Source organism: Armigeres subalbatus, chromosome 1, assembly GCF_024139115.2.
Source record: "Armigeres subalbatus isolate Guangzhou_Male chromosome 1, GZ_Asu_2, whole genome shotgun sequence".
In the NCBI taxonomy this organism is placed as follows: domain Eukaryota; kingdom Metazoa; phylum Arthropoda; class Insecta; order Diptera; family Culicidae; genus Armigeres; species Armigeres subalbatus.
The window spans coordinates 154,466,406-154,483,931 of NC_085139.1; the positions used below are offsets into that span (position 1 = coordinate 154,466,406).

Here is a 17,526-nt window from a genome sequence, read left to right on the forward strand (position 1 = left end):
TTCAGAGATTGATTTTCTCACCCAAAGACACAATTCTGGGGGGTGCCCCGTGGAATTCGACAACATTTTTTTTCTCCCTATAGTAATCTGGGCCAGTCTAGTGTAAACGAAACAGTGATCGCTGCCTCATCGGCCTAACCAGGCTCAGCTAACGCTTACGGCGTTTTGGTTCGTTTGATCAGCTTTCTGTATCAAAACGCACACAAACGTATGTTATTCGGCAAATCTTTGTTTACAAAAATATAATGTGTAAAAATAAAACCTCGGCATTAATTTTATTCTCGCTCGTCTCGTTAGAATAAAACTTAAATCGTGCCTTTCAACATAAATACGAACATTTTAATATAATAAAAAACTTGTACATTCCATCATTTGAGCAAATTTCATTAATATAATGTCGGACTCGGATAGCAAAAATTCTCCGGTACAAATTAAAGAAGGTAAGAATAGTAACAATTATGTATTTTTGTAATTTTTATTGGGAACGATAACTGATTAGTTTACACTTCTTATTATCGGGTCAAGGAAGCAATTTTATGTTTGAATGATTAGTTTCATGATTAGTTTTAACTTGATTCCACTATTCTACTGAATAATCTATTATTTCGCCATACAAATCATTTGGAATACATAATGCTACGTTTAGACAATTCAAGCACGTTCACGATAATTAAGCAAGTCGCTTAAATCGAACGTCCAAACACCTTGCTACGTTTTGATAGGGCAAGTGGATTGAACAACTTGACTTCAATTGACTTGCCAAACGTTGAACAACTTTCTTTTCGTTCAAGTGAATTGAATTAAGATGTTTACACGTTCCACTCGCGTTCGATTCAAGCGAATTGCTCAATTCACTTGCCTTGTCGTAGCATTATTCAACTCACTTGAACGAAAAGGAAGTTGAACAAGTTCAACTTTCGGCAAGTCAATTGAATTCAACTGAGTTGTTCAAACGTAGCATAGTTCTCAATTTTCACAATGATACGTTTCATAATGCTACGTTTAGACAAGGCAAGTGAATTGGGTTGTTTAGGGGTATCGATGTTTTTACATATTCTGAATCTACAGGAAAATCTTAGCCTAACACCAATTTTTCAGAATTTTTGGTGCCCCGGAACTATTTCTAATTTATATTTTAAATTTATATGGGACTAAAAATTAAATTTATATGGGACTAAATGCTATTGAAAATCGGCCCAATCGGCCATTGTGTCCCGGAGTTATTAAAAAAAAAAATTTATTCCCTATTTTTCCCAAGGGCCCCATCTTGGAAAAAAAATTCAAAATCGATTTTTTTTACAATGCATTCAAATGAACGCAAATAATGTGAATTGATGGAAATAACTGAATCTATTTCCCTAAAGCGCGATTTGGCCTCTATAATGTGCTTTTCTTGTTACTCTTGTGTGTTTTCTTGTTTTATGATACACTGGAAAGGCACCATCAACGCTAGGTGGATTATTCAGGGTGTTTTTATTACAAGATAATTACACTTATCACGATCCGTAAGGCTGGTTTACAGTTCGGAAAATGTGTCACGGGATTTTGTTCTACAGGGCGGGATTTAAGCGACTTGGGGACGAAAAATGAAATTCCCGCCCCTTTAAAATTGTAATTGTAATTTTATTATTGCATGGAAAGTACCAAATCCCGTGACCAGTGGCGTAGCCAGAAAATTGACTTGGGGGTGGGGGTGGTTGGTTTCTGAATTTTTTTTTTTTTAATTAACCTACAACTAACCTACATGAAGTTGACAATTCTTTCTATCTATAAATAATATAAAAATATAAAAAATACTCTTATAACGGCTGCAACCGGGTATGCTTTATTTTGCTTGATAAGCAAAGTAAGACAGACCTAACAAACAAACAAAACCCTGTTTCTGGTAGTCAACTTTTTCTGGTGCGGATCGGTGCCAAAATAAATCGACTTCGCATAAAAGACAGTGACGAATCCAGCTAGGGGCGGATGCCCACGTAGCGTTTTTTCAAGCTGCGTGCACGCCGCGTCCACGCAAGGTACTCAGCATCAAATGTAGTCGTGCACACGTATACGTGTGCATTACTCCATTTGATGCTGAATACCTTGCGTGGACGCGGCGTGCACAAAGCTTATAAAACCGCTACGTGGACATCGGCCCTAAAGGAACTTAGGGAGTTGGGGTCGTCACAGTAGATACTTTTGGGTGGTGTGTTACGGTATAAGATCTACCATAGTCACATTCTCAGCTACAGGCAAATTCTGACCCAACGAATACCTACCCCAATATTCAACTCCGTGGTATTTATGAGGGTATCGCTGAGTCCGGGACCTTTCATTAAGTAAGTACTACATCAACAAAATGTCCCTCGCATGATTGGGGCTACCCCAAATGACATAATGCCATTTGGCATGAGGCCGTTTGGCATAACGAGTTGAATAGCCAGGGGCCATTTGGCATAAAGACCATTCGACAAACGACATAAGTAATCTGTTAGTGCTTTTAAATCTGTCTTGATTTTATATTTGAATTTAGTTGTAATTTATTGATTCAACGTAATCCTGCCAGTTACAAATCTATTAATCCTGTCAAAGAAACAAAAATAAATGGAAAGCTATTGTTTGGTTGAAAATTTACTCCTATTTCGATAGTTGTCCTGATCATTCATTTTTTATTTTTTGTGCTCATTGCAGAAGTTGATGATGATGAACCTAAACTAATGAGTTTAGAGAAACTGGACAGAGGATCGCCAGAAATGTGGCCAGCAAAAGGTAGGTATTTCATAAATAAAATCGACAGTATAATAAAACTAAAGCTCTATAAATAAAGCGTTCATTTCTAACGGTAGTTTATTGGGCATAAACTCGTAAGGTATAGAAAAATCCATGTAAAAATAAGAAGAAGACCGTTGGTGTTAACTTTGACAGGTCCCAGGGCTCAGCGGAGATCATTTTAAAATGTAAATTGATAAAAATCTGATAATTGATAAAAATCTACCACTTCGCGTTAAGTATCATATCGCGGTATAACATTTCGCGGTTTATATTATTTGGGGGTTACTACTTTTTCGCGGTCAATACCGATTCGCAGGTTAATGTCACAAGTAATTCAAGAATATGTGTTCTTTAGCTTTGTAAACCCTCAAAATTCCCCTAATTATTATGTGTAGCAAATAATCATTGAGTTTACCCCAGACCTGTATAAATTCAAATCCCAACAAAAAATATTTGAAGCAAAACATATTTGCAAATGCGACTATGTAAAGAAGGCGAAACAACACACATCGTATTTATACCGGGCAAATGCGAACATTTAAAGAAGGTGAAACAACAGATTTTGCCTTATACCGGGCAAATGCAAACATTTGAAGAAAGCAAAACAACACACTTTGCCTCATACCGAGCAAATGCAAATATTTCAAGAAGACAAAACACAATTTGTCTTACACCGTTGCGAACATTCAAAGAAGACGAAACAATACATTTTGCCTTCATTTCATTTATTTAGTCTCTAAACAGATAGCACTGACGCCACAATACACGGTTCGAGGCCGCATCTCTCCATCCTCGAATACGCCCCACGCTCGCCAAGCCGTTTTGCACCTGGTCTGCCCATCTCGCTCGCTGCGCTCCACGTCGTCTCGTCCCTGCCGGATCGGAAGCGAACACCATCTTTGCAGGGTTGCTGTCCGGCATTCTTGCAACATGCCCTGCCCATCGTACCCTTCCGGCTTTAGCTACCTTCTGAATACTGGGTTCGCCGTAGAGCTGGGCGAGCTCATGGTTCATTCTTCGCCGCCACACACCGTCTTCTTGCACACCGCCAAAGATGGTCCTAAGCACCCGTCTCTCGAATACTCCGAGTGCTTGCAAGTCCTCCTCGAGCATTGTCCATGTTTCATGTCCGTAGAGGACTACCGGTCTTATTAACGTCTTGTACATGACACATTTGCTGCGGTGTTCCACAGATGATGCGCCTTCGTATTTCACGACTGACATTGTTATCAGCTGTTAGCAAGGATCCGAGATAGACGAATTCCTCGACCACCTCGAAGGTATCCCCGTCTATGGTAACACTGCTTCCGAGGCGGGCCCTGCCGCGCTCGGTTCCGCCCACAAGCATGTACTTTGTCTTTGACGCATTCACCACCAGTACAACTTTTGCTGCTTCACGTTTCAGGCGGGTGTACAGTTCTGCCATCTTTGCAAATGTTCGGCCGACAATGTCCATGTCATCCGCGAAACAAATAAATTGACTAGATCTGTTGAAAATCGTACCCCGGATGTTACACCCGGCTCTCCGCATGACACCTTCTAGCGCAATGTTGAACAATAGGCACAAAAGTCCATCACCTTGTCTTAGTTCCCGGCGCGATTCGAACGAACTGGAGTGTTCGCCCGAAATCTTCACACAGTTTTGCACACCATCCACCGTTGCTTTGATCAATCTGGTAAGCTTCCCAGGGAAGCTGTTCTCGTCCATAATTTTCCATAGCTCTACGCGGTCTATACTGTCGTATGCCGCCTTGAAATCAACGAACAGATGGTGCGTTGGGACCTGGTATTCACGGCATTTTTGAAGGATTTGCCGTACAGTAAATATCTGGTCCGTTGTCGAGCGGCCGTCAACGAAGCCGGCTTGATAACTTCCCACGAACTCATTCACTAATGGTGACAGACGACGGAAGATGATCTGAGATATCACTTTGTAGGCTGCATTAAGGATGGTGATCGCTCGAAAGTTCTCACACTCCAGCTTGTCGCCTTTCTTATAGATGGGGCATATAACCCCTTCCTTCCACTCCTCAGGTAGCTGTTCAGTTTCCCAGATTCTGACTATCAATTTATGCAGGAAAGTGGCTAGCTTTTCCCGGCCCATCTTGATGAGCTCAGCTCCGATACCATCCTTACCAGCTGATTTATTGGTCTTTAGCTGTTGGATGGCATCCTTAACTTCCCTCAAGGTGGGGGCTGGTTGGCTTCCATCGTCCGCTGAACTGACGTAGTCATCTCCTCCGCTGCCTTGACTTTCACTGCCATTCAAATGTTCCTCGTAGTGTTGCTTCCACCTTTCGATCACCACACGTTCGTCCGTCAAAATGCTCCCATCCTTATCCCGGCACACTTCGGCTCGCGGCACGAAGCCATTGCGGGATGCGTTGAGCTTCTGGTAGAGCTTGCGTGTTTCTTGAGAACGGCACAGCTGTTCCATCTCCTCGCACTCCGCTTCTTCCAGGCGGCGTTTCATCTCATGAAAAAGGCGAGTCTGCTGTCGCCCCTTCCGTCTATAAAGTTCCACGTTCTGCCGGGTACCTTGCTGCAGCGCGACCGCCCGCGCTGCGTCCTTCTCCTCCAGACAGTGGCGTAGCCAGAAAATTGGTCTGGGGGGGGGGGGGGGGGGGTGTTTGAACATTTTTTTTCGAAAAAAAAATTTCTTCTAAAAATATTTGTCTTTGGGGGGGGGGTTATGCCCAAAACCACCCCCGTGGCTACGCCACTGCCTCCAGAATCTGTCTGCACTCTTCGTCGAACCAATCGTTCCGTCGACTTCGTCCCACATACCCGACGTTGTTCTCCGCTGCGTCGTTAATGGCGGCGGTCGTCGGTACCGAACATTGTTGATGACGGATAGTTTTGGGCGCAGTTTAACCATCACCAGATAGTGGTCAGAGTCGATGTTAGCGCCACGATATGTCCTGACCTCGATAATGTCGGAGAAGTGCCGTCTATCAATCAGAACGTGGTCGATTTGTGATTCTGTCTGCAATGGTGATCTCCAGATGCACCGATACGGAAGGCTGTGTTGGAAGTAGGTGCTGCGAATGGCCATATTCTTGGAGGCGGCGAAATCAATTAGTCGTAGGCCGTTTTCGTTCGTCAACCGGTGGGCGCTGAACTTTCCAATAGTCGGTCTAAACTCCTCCTCTTGGCCAACCTGAGCGTTCAAATCCTCTATGATGATTTTGCCGTCGTGGCTTGGGCAGCTGTCGTACTCACGTTCCAGCTGCGCGTAGAATGCGCCCTTAACATCATCAGTGCTTCCGGAGTGTGGGCTATGTACGTTGATTATGCTGAAGTTGAAGAACCGGCCTTTGATCCTCAACCTGCACATTCTCTCGTTGATCGGCCACCACCCGATCACGCGCCTTTGCATATCGCCCATCACTATGAAAGCTGTTCCCAGCTCATGTGTTTTGCCGCAGCTCTGGTAGATGGTATGATTACCTCTAAACGTTCGCACCATTGATCCCTTCCAACAAACCTCCTGCAGCGCTACGATGCCGAATCCACGGTCCTTGAGCACAGTCCTTGAGTATGCGTGTGCTCCCGATGAAGTTAAGAGATTTGCAGTTCCACGAACCGAGTTTCCAATCGCTAGTCCCTTTTCGTCGCAGTGGTCTTCGCCGATGGTTCCGGTCCGTACTCTCTTGTTGATTGTTCGTTGCGTGAGTTTTTTTTTTGGCTGGCTTGCAGGGCCTGACACCAAACCCCCTAAATTTCCGGAGGACCATTCCTCCTTATTTCATGTACCATGGTGCACAGTTTCACAGTTTCACTCGCTGGCACCCGGACGATGATCAGCCGCCCCTAACATGGAGAACAGACGCAGTTGTTAGCCGATCCTGACATGGAGAACAGACGCTCAATAAGATTCGCACCTCCGGAGAGGAGCAAACCCCCCCTTCCCTGTCAGCATACGACCATAGCTCCCACCGGGGTTGGTAACTGATCTTCCCTAAAGTTGCTCGTATCCCGGCCAGCACCACGGGGAGGTAGGGATAGGAGTTGCTGGGTAAGAGGCGAGATGGGGTCTATTTTATTCCTTCAGGTACGCGAAGTAGCAATGGTACGCTTTACCCAGCATTTACCGTGCCTTTTGCCTTATAGCGGGAAAATGCGATCAATTTAAGAAGGCAGCACATGGTATTTCCTAAAACTAATACCGGTTAACATTTAAGGAAGATATATTTTGCCTTATGAATAATTTTTAGTAATTCCATCTTCTGAGTTCTAGCAACAAAACATAGCCTTTTAAGCTATCAAGACAGCGAGCTTTATCATATGATTATAGTGTATCTTGATGACAAAGTTCACACATCTAATTATCATATTGTATATGTCTTTTGGAATTAACATAAAATAATGCGTAGAAGAAAACATACTTGAAAGGGAAACGCAATGAAAGAAACGGTCATATAAAGAAGAGAAAATTAAGAATTGGTAGAAAAAAATGGCGAAGTCTTAAAAATACAAAAAAAAAGTTAAAAAGATAAGCTAAGCTTGACTACAAGGATGTTATCGATCATTTAATAATTCGCGTTCGATCATTTAGTAGTTTGTCAATAAATCATTCCAGAAGCTGAATTTCAAAATGTGTTGTATGATGGACTTCTAGTGCGAAGGTTTTTCTGCAACTCTGCCTTATGGTTCGTTGTTTGTATTCCACTAGTAACGGAGTTATAACTGTAGTTTCAGTAACTTAGGCTAAATGATAACAAAATTCCAATCATTTAGTTTAAGTTACTGCAACTAGCGCTATAACTCCGTTATAGCATGAGTTATGACAAACTGCTAAATGATCGAACGCAAATTACTAAATGATCGATATCCTTGCTTGACTACCTCGAAACGGAGCATCGCGAAATTGTAAACCGCGAAATTATATATACCGCGAAACGGAATACCGCCAAATTGTATAAACCGCGAAACAGATTACCGCCAAATGGTACACCACGAAATGTCGGACAACCATAAAACCTCATCCATATTTTAGGCAATTTTTCGTATCCGATTTGCTTGCAATAAGTTTTTTTTGTATATTCTCAATACATCAATCATATTTTAATTATATTTTGTCTAGCATTTATTATACACATGATTTCCCTATGCTTAGGCCATAGAACCTGTTAAAGTTAACACCATCGGTTGCCTTCTTCTTATTTTTACTTGGATTCGTCTATTACCCAAGAAAAGTTTGAAAACAATTTGAAATCAAAATTTGCTATCGAGATGTAAATTATTTTGATTACTCCAGTTTTGTCGTTTTGTATGGATCAAAGATTAACATAGCAGAAATGAGCACATATTTTCACACTGTGGAATCAAACTGAAATCAAATTTTGCTTTCATCGAAATTAACATGATTACTTAGTTTGTTATCATGAGATTCTTGATTTGATTCGGTTAGATCATTCTTATAAGCATTAATAATATATCTGTTTATATCAAAGCAAATTGATCACTCGTTATGAAATCATAGGTATGAGGAATGTACATTGAAAACATATTTCGATATCAATTTTTATTAAATAATAATTGACATATTTTGTTTTCAATGTAATCTCAACAGCAGAGCTTAATATCAATTTACTATCATTTTGTTAACCTTGCTCAGGTACCTACCTGGATACATGGTTGTCTACAGCGTCGAAACACTTATGTCTAGCGTATTGTAGAGCTCCATAATCGTCGGTCTTGGGCGATGTTCCTCCAGTTTCTCCGAACGTTTAGGGTCCCCATGTACGATTCCATCGGGTGTAGCCAGTGTGTTGGTGGCTTTCCACGAAGTCGCCGGCCTCTATCTGGTTCTCTGTTCAATATTGTTTTCGCTATTCTTTCTCCCGACGTTAGCACTAAGTGACCTGCTCACTGAAGTCTGCCGTATTTTATACGATTCACAATATTTTCTTGTTTGCACACTTGCTACAGCTCATGATTCATACGTTTGCGCCACACACCATTTGAAAAGCGGCTTCAGACCGTTTCCGATTCACGCTGACTGGAGCAGCCCTGAAATTCGTCTAAGTTCAGTCGCCGTTCGTTAATATTTTGGCGAGTCAGTCCGATTTCACTCATTTGATTGCGAACAAACTAGTTATTTCCCCATATGAATCGGATATATGGACAGCAAAATGTTCGGTGCTTCGTTTGCAGTACCTACGCGACACTGGTGAAGTACGTATTTCCTGGTAAATGCGTTAATATAAATGTTTAACAACAATTCAACCTATCAGATATGAGACATGGCCCAAGATCAACATAAATACATACATCAAACTTTATGGGTTCCAAGACGAATCGATTAGGAAAAAAATCTGGCAGATCCGTCATTCCGTTCTTGAATTAAATCGTCAGGAGAAAGAGCGCAATTATTTTTTAAAAATAGATTGTTATTATTCCACTAAACGAAACTGCTTCGGATGTTTCACACTCAACCATTAATAGAATTTGAACTAATAAAAATATTAATTTGAATTATTAATTAATTTTAGGATCTAATAATGATATCAACAAGTTTGAAAGTTATAAGTGTAATTTTTATTGGTTAAACCAGAACAACATATAGAGGCGCCACTCATTGTACAGAGTGCTTGACGAATTTTTGCTGTATGTAATTCAGAAAAATAGCAAATTTTCACCAGTTATAAATAATAAAGTGTTTCCAGCTATACCTGAATCTTTCTCTGCAATGATAGAAAAAATCTATTTGAAATTTACTGCAAAAATGGTCACTGCTGTTAGATATTTCCGAATCTTGTCATGCAATTGAAAAAATCCGTTTCGAAATTTACTGCACAGATTCGTCCGCACCCTGTTTATTGCTTTGTACACTTCGTGTTCGTGTTACACCGGCATGCAGTAGTTTAGTTCTTATTTCGATTTGATTACTTGATTTATTTGATGATTGAATTTGAATAGGTTTAAATATCTTACAACACCGATTCCAGGCTCCCCCACCAACGATTACAATACGCCCAATTTGAATTTTTCTCCCCCGGCATGGACCAAAGGTTTGACCCAGGATGATATCAATTCCATGTATCGTAAGTTTTCAACCGTGTCTTAGTTAATATAAGCGTATTTCTCTTATTATCTCATATTGTTATACAGAATTGGGAGCTTTGTCGTCCAAAGGTATAATAGCTGAGGTAAAGAAACTGTACGACCAGGCCTACCAGCTGGGCGTGCAAGAGGCGAAAGAAATGACGCGGGGTAAATATTTGAATATCTTCACCAGTAATCGGAAGAAGTCATAGTGAAACGGTACTTGATTGTCTTTAGTTAGTTTTAATATGAGTAGGCTTAGATAATTGTGGGGTAAATAAAAAAATAGATTCCTTTTCGAATTTTCATTAAAGAAAAAATAAATATGTTTATAAGAATAAGTAAGTAAGTTGTTCTTAATTGAAGGTAGTTGCAATATAAGAAACTGTTTTTTCCAAAGCAGTTAGCGAGTTGAAAAAAAAGCTATCCGAAAGCCGCGTTGGTCATAGAAACGCTTTCGACTTGTCGCTTCCAAGAGCAAATACTCAGGCAAAGGTGATTGACTAGGGTAACGGTACCAATAGTGGAGGTATTAGTAGATCCACAAATGAAAATATTTTTAAAAAATTGATAAATATTGAAAATTTATAGCTTTTATATTTTAGCCAATAGATAAACTAATAAATTTGCTAACAAAAATGAGATTGATGTCATTTAACATCAACAACAACAAAATATTGCTTGCACCACTAATGGGTACACTGTTCCTTTAGTGGCGGTAAAAATTAATTTTGGTTCCCATAGTGGTGCTATCCATTGATTTCTTATGAGACACGCCACTATAGGTACAGTTGCACCACTATAGGTGCAAGGGAGTCAATTTTATTAGGGAAAATCATTGTTTTCAATAGTTTTTCAAGCGAAATCTTTGGATAAGTTGCATTTAACAGTGGTGGATAATTATGATAAATCTCATTAATACCTCACTACCTCCACTATTGGTGCTACCTCCACTAAGGGTACGGTTACCCTATCTGGATTCGTGAAAAGCGGATTAGTTCGGTTCGTTGATAATTTTAGTAATATGTTATTCATTCCAAAGTTTGAACTGAACGGCACTTAATTGCGTCCACTGTCCATGTGTTTGGTTTACAGTGGGATCTCATTGTACTCGCGGCTGATTCGAGATTAAGGATTACAAATATACAAAAGGGAAAGGAGTGGTTTCATGGTGCTTACATTTTTGGTTACCTTGCTGATGTGTTTTCCCTCCCCTAGGATGTGTTATCTTGCCGCGATGGGTGGGCTTTCGCCATTAGCACTGATATGGCAACCAAAGACATATCCTGTCGTGGTGATATCACATATTGACTATTTTTTCCGCGTCACATATAATCTGGCATTGATGCCCTTTTCATCAGTGATAATGTGTGAGATCTCTTCTCTGCGGCAATACTTTTCTGAGGCATTCCCTGATGACGATGAGTCACAGCCACGCTTAAACATAGCTAGGTAGGAATTCACCAGTAGAAAATATCATCAAGACATCAATAGGGAATTGACTCTTGGATTCACTGAGTAGAAGTTTTATCAAAACTAGGAACGTGGCACCTTTTTATTTTGTTATGTCTCACTTTAACGAGCCATAATTAAAAATACCACAAATTAAAAAGATGGTATGCAAACAACCTACATTGGCTTCATTCTCGATATTTTTTTTCTAATGGATAGGAAATAGGCGTGATGAAGCTGTACTTTGCCACCGAAAAGTGAATCGTATAGCTGACCACGACCTTTACAATTACAGTTATGCTACGCTTGCATGTAAGGCTTTGAGGCTATTAGACAACTTAGAGACCATTTCTTCACCTTCGCTTAACTCTTAAGCGGTGCTTATTTATACGCTTGAAGTGGGATACTCGCCTGAGAGGAGGTGACCTTGAGCAATAGAGACAATGAACTGACATCAAAACGTAACATATTCTACAATGAGTATAGAATTGAACTGAATAACGTAGGAAACATGAGATAACTAAGACAGACAGAGTAATAAGCGAATTAAACGTAATAAGCGAAATGACACAGTGCGAAACATTCGACATAATTATGACTAGATTGACAGTAGATCCATAGACATAAAGACATCCTATCAACAATTCGAAGCTCAAGAAATGTTTGTAAACTCATTACCTGTTGAATCTTATTTGAAGGCGATTTCGATGCTGTTGAGGACCAACAGGCCCAGAGCAACAGTATTTGGCGTTGTCTTGAAATGAGCTTTAAAATATGTAGTATTCAAAACTTTAAGTGGAGAATTTTTGATGATTGCTGGGCGCACGGTTCTGAATTGTCCTGGTAAATAGACTAAATAGATTCCAAAATAATTCATATTTATCAAGATCTAATGCGTTATTCTTGTTTCATTTATATTCGAGTTTTCTCTGTTTGTCATCATATCTACAATAAGACTGACTCTCGCGATAGATGATAAACTAATTAATTTTCGAGCTTCATTTGTTTGATGGAAACTGCAAATTTAGAAAAAAATGACTGTCTAGTTTTTGTTTGTGTTAACATTGTAGTAGGGATAGTAGTGATGATTGTCGATCTCACTGAAATTGTAAAAACGATGGTTGTTGATATGGTGATCTTGTATGGTTATGCAAGTGTTAGTGAAAAGGTTAATGCACAAGTAGGTATTGGTGGTGTTGACATAGTGACAGAAGAAGCTAGGTAGAAGATAGAGTTGATTCAATGGGATGGGAACATGTTCACAGTGAGTATGAAGAAGGAAATGCAATATTGAGTTGATGTGCTAGAAGTGGGTTTTTTTTATAATTATACTAGAAATAATGTAAAATATTCGGTACATGTCCAATGAACACTAGCTTTCATAAGTGTCGGTTCTTATATGATGCGCTGTTAGATCAGCGCTGTTTTGAAGATCGATTCATTGTGTATGTGTGTGCGTGTGTGTGTGTTCATGACAGTAAATAAGATATTTTTGATGACAGTGACAATAGTAATTATGATAGTGATGGTGGCGAAAACGATAATAAGTGGAGGGAAATAATCCATCCAACTCCAATAGAAAACTATTTGGATCAGGCCTTAACAGTGACCATTTGAGCAACGTAGCTTAGGAACGTCTGTTAATGATAAAAATAGAGGCTCGTAGAAGCAAATTCAATCACTGGATCAACAAGGAATAGACCCAGTTTTAAGTTGGAGTGATGAGTGATAGTTATAATGGTGAAAACGGTGATCAGTGATGTTATTGAAGGGGCTATTTATTTGAATCAGGCCTAAAACAGTGACCATTAGAGCAACGTGGTTTAGGAACGTCTGTTATTGATCTAAAATAACAGAAACTACGATAGCATAAAACCGAAATTAACTGTATAGATCAGCGGTTCTCAACCTTTTACTTGAGAGGTACCCCTTCGAACTTCATTATTTTTTTTGCAGTTGTGGTGACCGGAGCACGCCAAGGTGTATCTTAGAATGAGAGTGACCATTCATTCACAGTACCGCCAAACCGCAATTGACCAAACTCTTACTAATACTAATACAAGTATCTTAATTGCCATACTTACGTAGTGCGACAGGTACCACATCCCCTTTTCTATAATTAAATTGAATGATTAATAATGCGGGTAATTTACTTTTGTTTTTATTAAACACATTTTTCGTTAGTACTGTAATGAGTTAGTTGATTTCTTTGAGACACCGAACAGAACACTTAAGGATCAACAAGTTTACGGATACGCTCAGAACGACGAAGTAATACTGATTCGTTTTTATCATTTGATAAGCTGCTATTATAGGGATCAGTTGTTGTACCTGGAATCTTTTTCAAATGAGAAACATTCCTGTCATATTCTTTGCCTGAGGGAAATAATTAATAAAAGTGATAGGGTTATTATGCTTGCTGAAATAATCGAAAGTAATTCAATTGATTTACCTGTATCCATTGAACGAACACGGACGTTTGTTCCACTTCGATCTACAACCAAAAACTTGTCCCTTAGAAAGCTGGTCGAGAGCTTATTTGTTGGATTCAGGTTGCGTAGAAGTACTATGTCATCTGGACCTATATCACTGGATCTCGAATTACGCTTAGCATCCTCTCTTTCCTTTCCCACGAATTTATTAAACGTGTCTCTGTCTCTATATTCTGTTGACGAAACGGCCGTAGATAAATCTTCTACATCTGGAAATTTGAATCGTAGTCGTCGGTTTTGTAGAAGCTCATTCGGAGACTTTCCAGTTGTAGAATGAGGAGTGTTGTTGTACATCTCTAAATACTGTGTCATTTCCGACCTCCAGTCGCCGTAAAGGGCATTTGCAATTTTTAAACGTTTCAGAAGCGATCGATTTTGGCGCTCCACCTCGCCATTGGCTTGTGGCCAGTACGGTGTGGTATAGTTCAAATATATTCCTTTAACTTTGCAGAAATCCTCAAATTCTGTAGCAACAAACTGTCTTCCGTTATCCAGCGTGATTGTGCGAGGCACGCCCCACAATCCAAAAATCTTTGACAAACGCTTGATAGTTTCCTTGGCAGTTATTGACATCATTATTTCCAAGTCAACATGTCTGCTAAAGTAATCAACCACCACCAATATGTGTTCTCCCGTTGGCAAAGGGCCAAGAAAATCGATCGCGATATCAATCCACGGTTTTTCCGGAAGAGTTCTACGCACCATTGGTTCCGGTGGGTCCGGTATTTGCACAAGACGACATCCTTCGCATTTTTCGCAAACTTTGACTGCTTCCTGATCCATATTTGGCCACCAACAGCGATCTCGCAATCGTCGCTTCATACACGTTTGGCCCGGATGACCTTCATGAGCAAGCATTAGCATTCTTTCTCTGAGACTCAATGGAACTACTATTTTAGATCCACGCATAATCAAGCCATTAGCGAACGAAAGTTCACTGCGGAACGGGGAATATTGTTTAACCATACTTGAAGTCCAGTCTTCTTCCATGATGGAGGATGATACAGCTTGCATTGCTTCATCATTCTTCGTTGCTTCAACTACTTCCGATATATCAATAGCAGCCGTTTCCTGAATAGCACGAATCGTGATCTCGGTATCTGTGTCATAATCAGTTTTCGATTGGTCATTATGCAGTATTGCTAAGGCATTAGCGGCAGTTCTTCGTATATACACCTCAGATTCTTCTTGCCAGCTTGGATCATTCACATGTGATCCAAGGCGTGAGAGAGTATCAGCAATGTTAGATGACCCCTTTTTGTAGACGACCTTAAATCTAAACGCTTGCAATCTCAGCATCCATCGTTCAATACGTGCTGTGGGGCGTGACTTTGTCGTAAACAAAACTTCCAAAGGACGATGGTCGGTTTCTAGAGTGGACGATATCGCCAAAGATATATTCGAAATCGTTCTACACCCCCACACGATCGCGAGCGCTTCTTTTTCTATGGGTGGGTATCTTTGTTCAGTCTCCGATAAGCTTCGGGAAGCGTAACTGATTATACGAGCTTTGTTTTGATGTATCTGTACCAATACAGCACCGAGGCCAACACCTGAAGCATCTGTTACCAAAATGGTCTGATCGTTAGAATCGTAGTATCCCAAGTGATCAATACGTCCTATCTGTCGTTTAAGAGATTCAAACGAATGTTGATGCTTAGCAAGCCAATAGAAATTGTTTGAATCTTTCAATAGTTCTCTCAACGGATGACTTAGGGTTGCAAGATCAGGAAGGAATCTGAAACGTACGTAACCAGACCCAAAAACTGCGTAGTTCCTCTTTGTTGCAAGGGCACGGCACTGTAACAGTGAGTTAACTTTAGAATCCGATGGCAAAACTCCGTCCGCTGAGAGCTTATGACCAAGAAATTCAGTTTCTGTCCTTTTAAATTTGCACTTCCGAATATTGAGCAATAAGCCGTGTGAAGCTATCACGGATAACGTTTTCTTAACCACTTCATCGTGCTCTGCCTCTGACGAACCCCACATGAAAATATCATCGATAAATACTACTGTATTTTTGCAGCCAGCAAGTATACTTTCCATTAGATTTTGAAAGAATTCTGGTGCATAGTTTACACCAAACAGCAGCCGCGTGTACCGAAACAATCCCCAGTTCGTTACGAATGTGGTAATATCTCTGCTGTCTTCATCGAGCTCCACTTGATGAAACGCTTGCTGTATGTCCAATGTCGTAAAAAACTTCGCTCCTTTGAACCTTGCTAATAGATCTTCAAAAACTGGAAGGGGGTGATTCAACCTCTGAATCGCCTGGTTTGCGCGCCGCATGTCTACACATAACCTCAGCTCACCGTTATCCTTCATGATAGGTACCAGGGGAGATACCCAGGAAGATGGCTTTGTTACTCGTTCGATGATGCCCATTGACAATAATTCATCTAATTTCGTTTTCACCTGATCGAGCATGGGAATTGGACACCGGCGAAGTGGTTGGATAACAGGCGGCACCGTTCTATCAATGGGCAGAACTAACTTGAAGTCTTTTATTTTAGGGAAGGGCTTCGGTTCCTCTACCCGGTTGACGCCTTCCTTGACAGTGCTAGGTAATCCAACTCGAAGCAATCCCAATTCTCGCGCTGTGATCTTCCCCAGCAGTGATTGTTGGCCTCCTTGGATCACATAGAAAGTTGTATTGGAGGAAATTGTTTCGAAACCATCTTTGATTTCGAGTTCCGCATCGAACACCGTGATGAGCTTTAGCGGTACTTTTCCATATGCAAGGAATTGCTTTGTGGAATCGTATCTTTGCGAATGACATTCCACCCCTTTAAGCTTCAATAGCTCCCAGGTAGTGTCATCTATGAGATTGTATGTCGACCCAGAATCAATTAGCATTTCTATGCCAATACCCCCTACACAGCAAGTGATATACTCATCTTGTTCGTCTGATATTTTATACACCGGAAGATCTTCTTTTTTAATATCACCACTCTCATCGCGTGACTCAATGTGTCGTACAAATTTAAATCGTTTGTTGGAACCACCTCTCGGTGGCGAGTACCTTCGCTTTTGCACTCTCGCAGGCTAAATGAAAAGAAAACATATTGGAAATCTTACGATAACGAAACAGTTTTACAATTTACTTCTCTCTCCAATTTTGCTTTACACATTGTTTGGAAATGACCAACTCGCCGACAACGATGACACGATTTGTCCACTGCTGGACATTTTTCTATATTCTGATGTTGTACCCTTCCGCAACGTGAACATCTCGCTTTATAGGCAGGAATACCAGTGTCCTTGTAAAACGGTATTCCTGATCCCTTGACAATCAAACTATTCACATCAACAGAATTGGGTCCAGTGGTCATCTGGGACGCTTGGTGTTTGATAGATTGATAAGCATTGATAATTTTCGATACGTCGTCAAGTTTCAGTTGGTCCCTTTCGAGCAACTTTCGACGAAGATCCTCTGGAGCATTTTGTATAACCTTATCAATTACAGCAATTTGACGGCATTCGTGTTCATTTCTACCAAAAGCACATTTTTCCGCCTTTTGTTGCACTCGCAATAGAAATTTTTCAATAGATTCGTCCTTATCCATACGCATCGCCCAGAACTGAAACCTCTCAAAGCTTTCGTGTTGTTTAGGGGAGAAATGTTCTGTTTAGCTACTAGGTATGGATCCCTTCCATCAATACCATCAATGTCCGCTCCAGGTAATCCATAGAACACACCTTGCAACTCAATACCGCCCATTGCCAGTAATTGCGCTTTTCGATATCTGCCTTCAGTAATATTGGTAGCAACCATGAC

The 17,526-nt window shown here is 40.5% G+C and overlaps 2 protein-coding genes across 2 annotated transcripts; one reads left to right on the forward strand and one right to left on the reverse strand.

The window, feature by feature from the left end:
• The first annotated feature begins 205 nt into the window (after positions 1-205).
• On the forward strand, positions 206-10,149 carry LOC134205328 (protein lin-52 homolog). The gene is made up of 4 exons (XM_062680494.1): positions 206-440; positions 2,674-2,751; positions 9,708-9,803; positions 9,871-10,149. Exons 1-4 carry the CDS (start codon positions 395-397, stop codon positions 10,014-10,016), a joined length of 366 nt encoding a protein of 121 aa, XP_062536478.1. The 5' UTR covers positions 206-394; the 3' UTR covers positions 10,017-10,149.
• A 3,337-nt stretch (positions 10,150-13,486) lies between these two features.
• LOC134206647 (uncharacterized protein K02A2.6-like) lies at positions 13,487-17,320 on the reverse strand. Its single transcript, XM_062682375.1, has 3 exons — positions 16,961-17,320; positions 13,709-16,793; positions 13,487-13,632 (listed from the first exon to the last, which is right to left on the reverse strand). The coding sequence occupies exons 1-3, from the start codon at positions 17,318-17,320 to the stop codon at positions 13,487-13,489; spliced, it is 3,591 nt and encodes a 1,196-aa protein (XP_062538359.1).
• Positions 17,321-17,526: the final 206 nt, after the last annotated feature.

Excerpts from the sequence above, each read along its gene's own strand:
- LOC134205328 (XM_062680494.1), top strand. The coding sequence starts at position 395 with ATGTCGGACTCGGATAGCAAAAATTCTCCGGTACAAATTAAAGAAG. Across the intron at positions 2,752-9,707 it reads AGAAATGTGGCCAGCAAAAG|GCTCCCCCACCAACGATTAC; the intron begins GTAGGTATTTCA and ends CACCGATTCCAG. Across the intron at positions 9,804-9,870 it reads TGATATCAATTCCATGTATC|AATTGGGAGCTTTGTCGTCC; the intron begins GTAAGTTTTCAA and ends ATTGTTATACAG.
- LOC134206647 (XM_062682375.1), bottom strand. The coding sequence starts at position 17,320 with ATGCGTATGGATAAGGACGAATCTATTGAAAAATTTCTATTGCGAGTG. Across the intron at positions 16,794-16,960 it reads GATGTTCACGTTGCGGAAGG|CCTGCGAGAGTGCAAAAGCG; the intron begins GTACAACATCAG and ends CTTTTCATTTAG. Across the intron at positions 13,633-13,708 it reads TGTTCGTTCAATGGATACAG|GCAAAGAATATGACAGGAAT; the intron begins GTAAATCAATTG and ends TATTTCCCTCAG.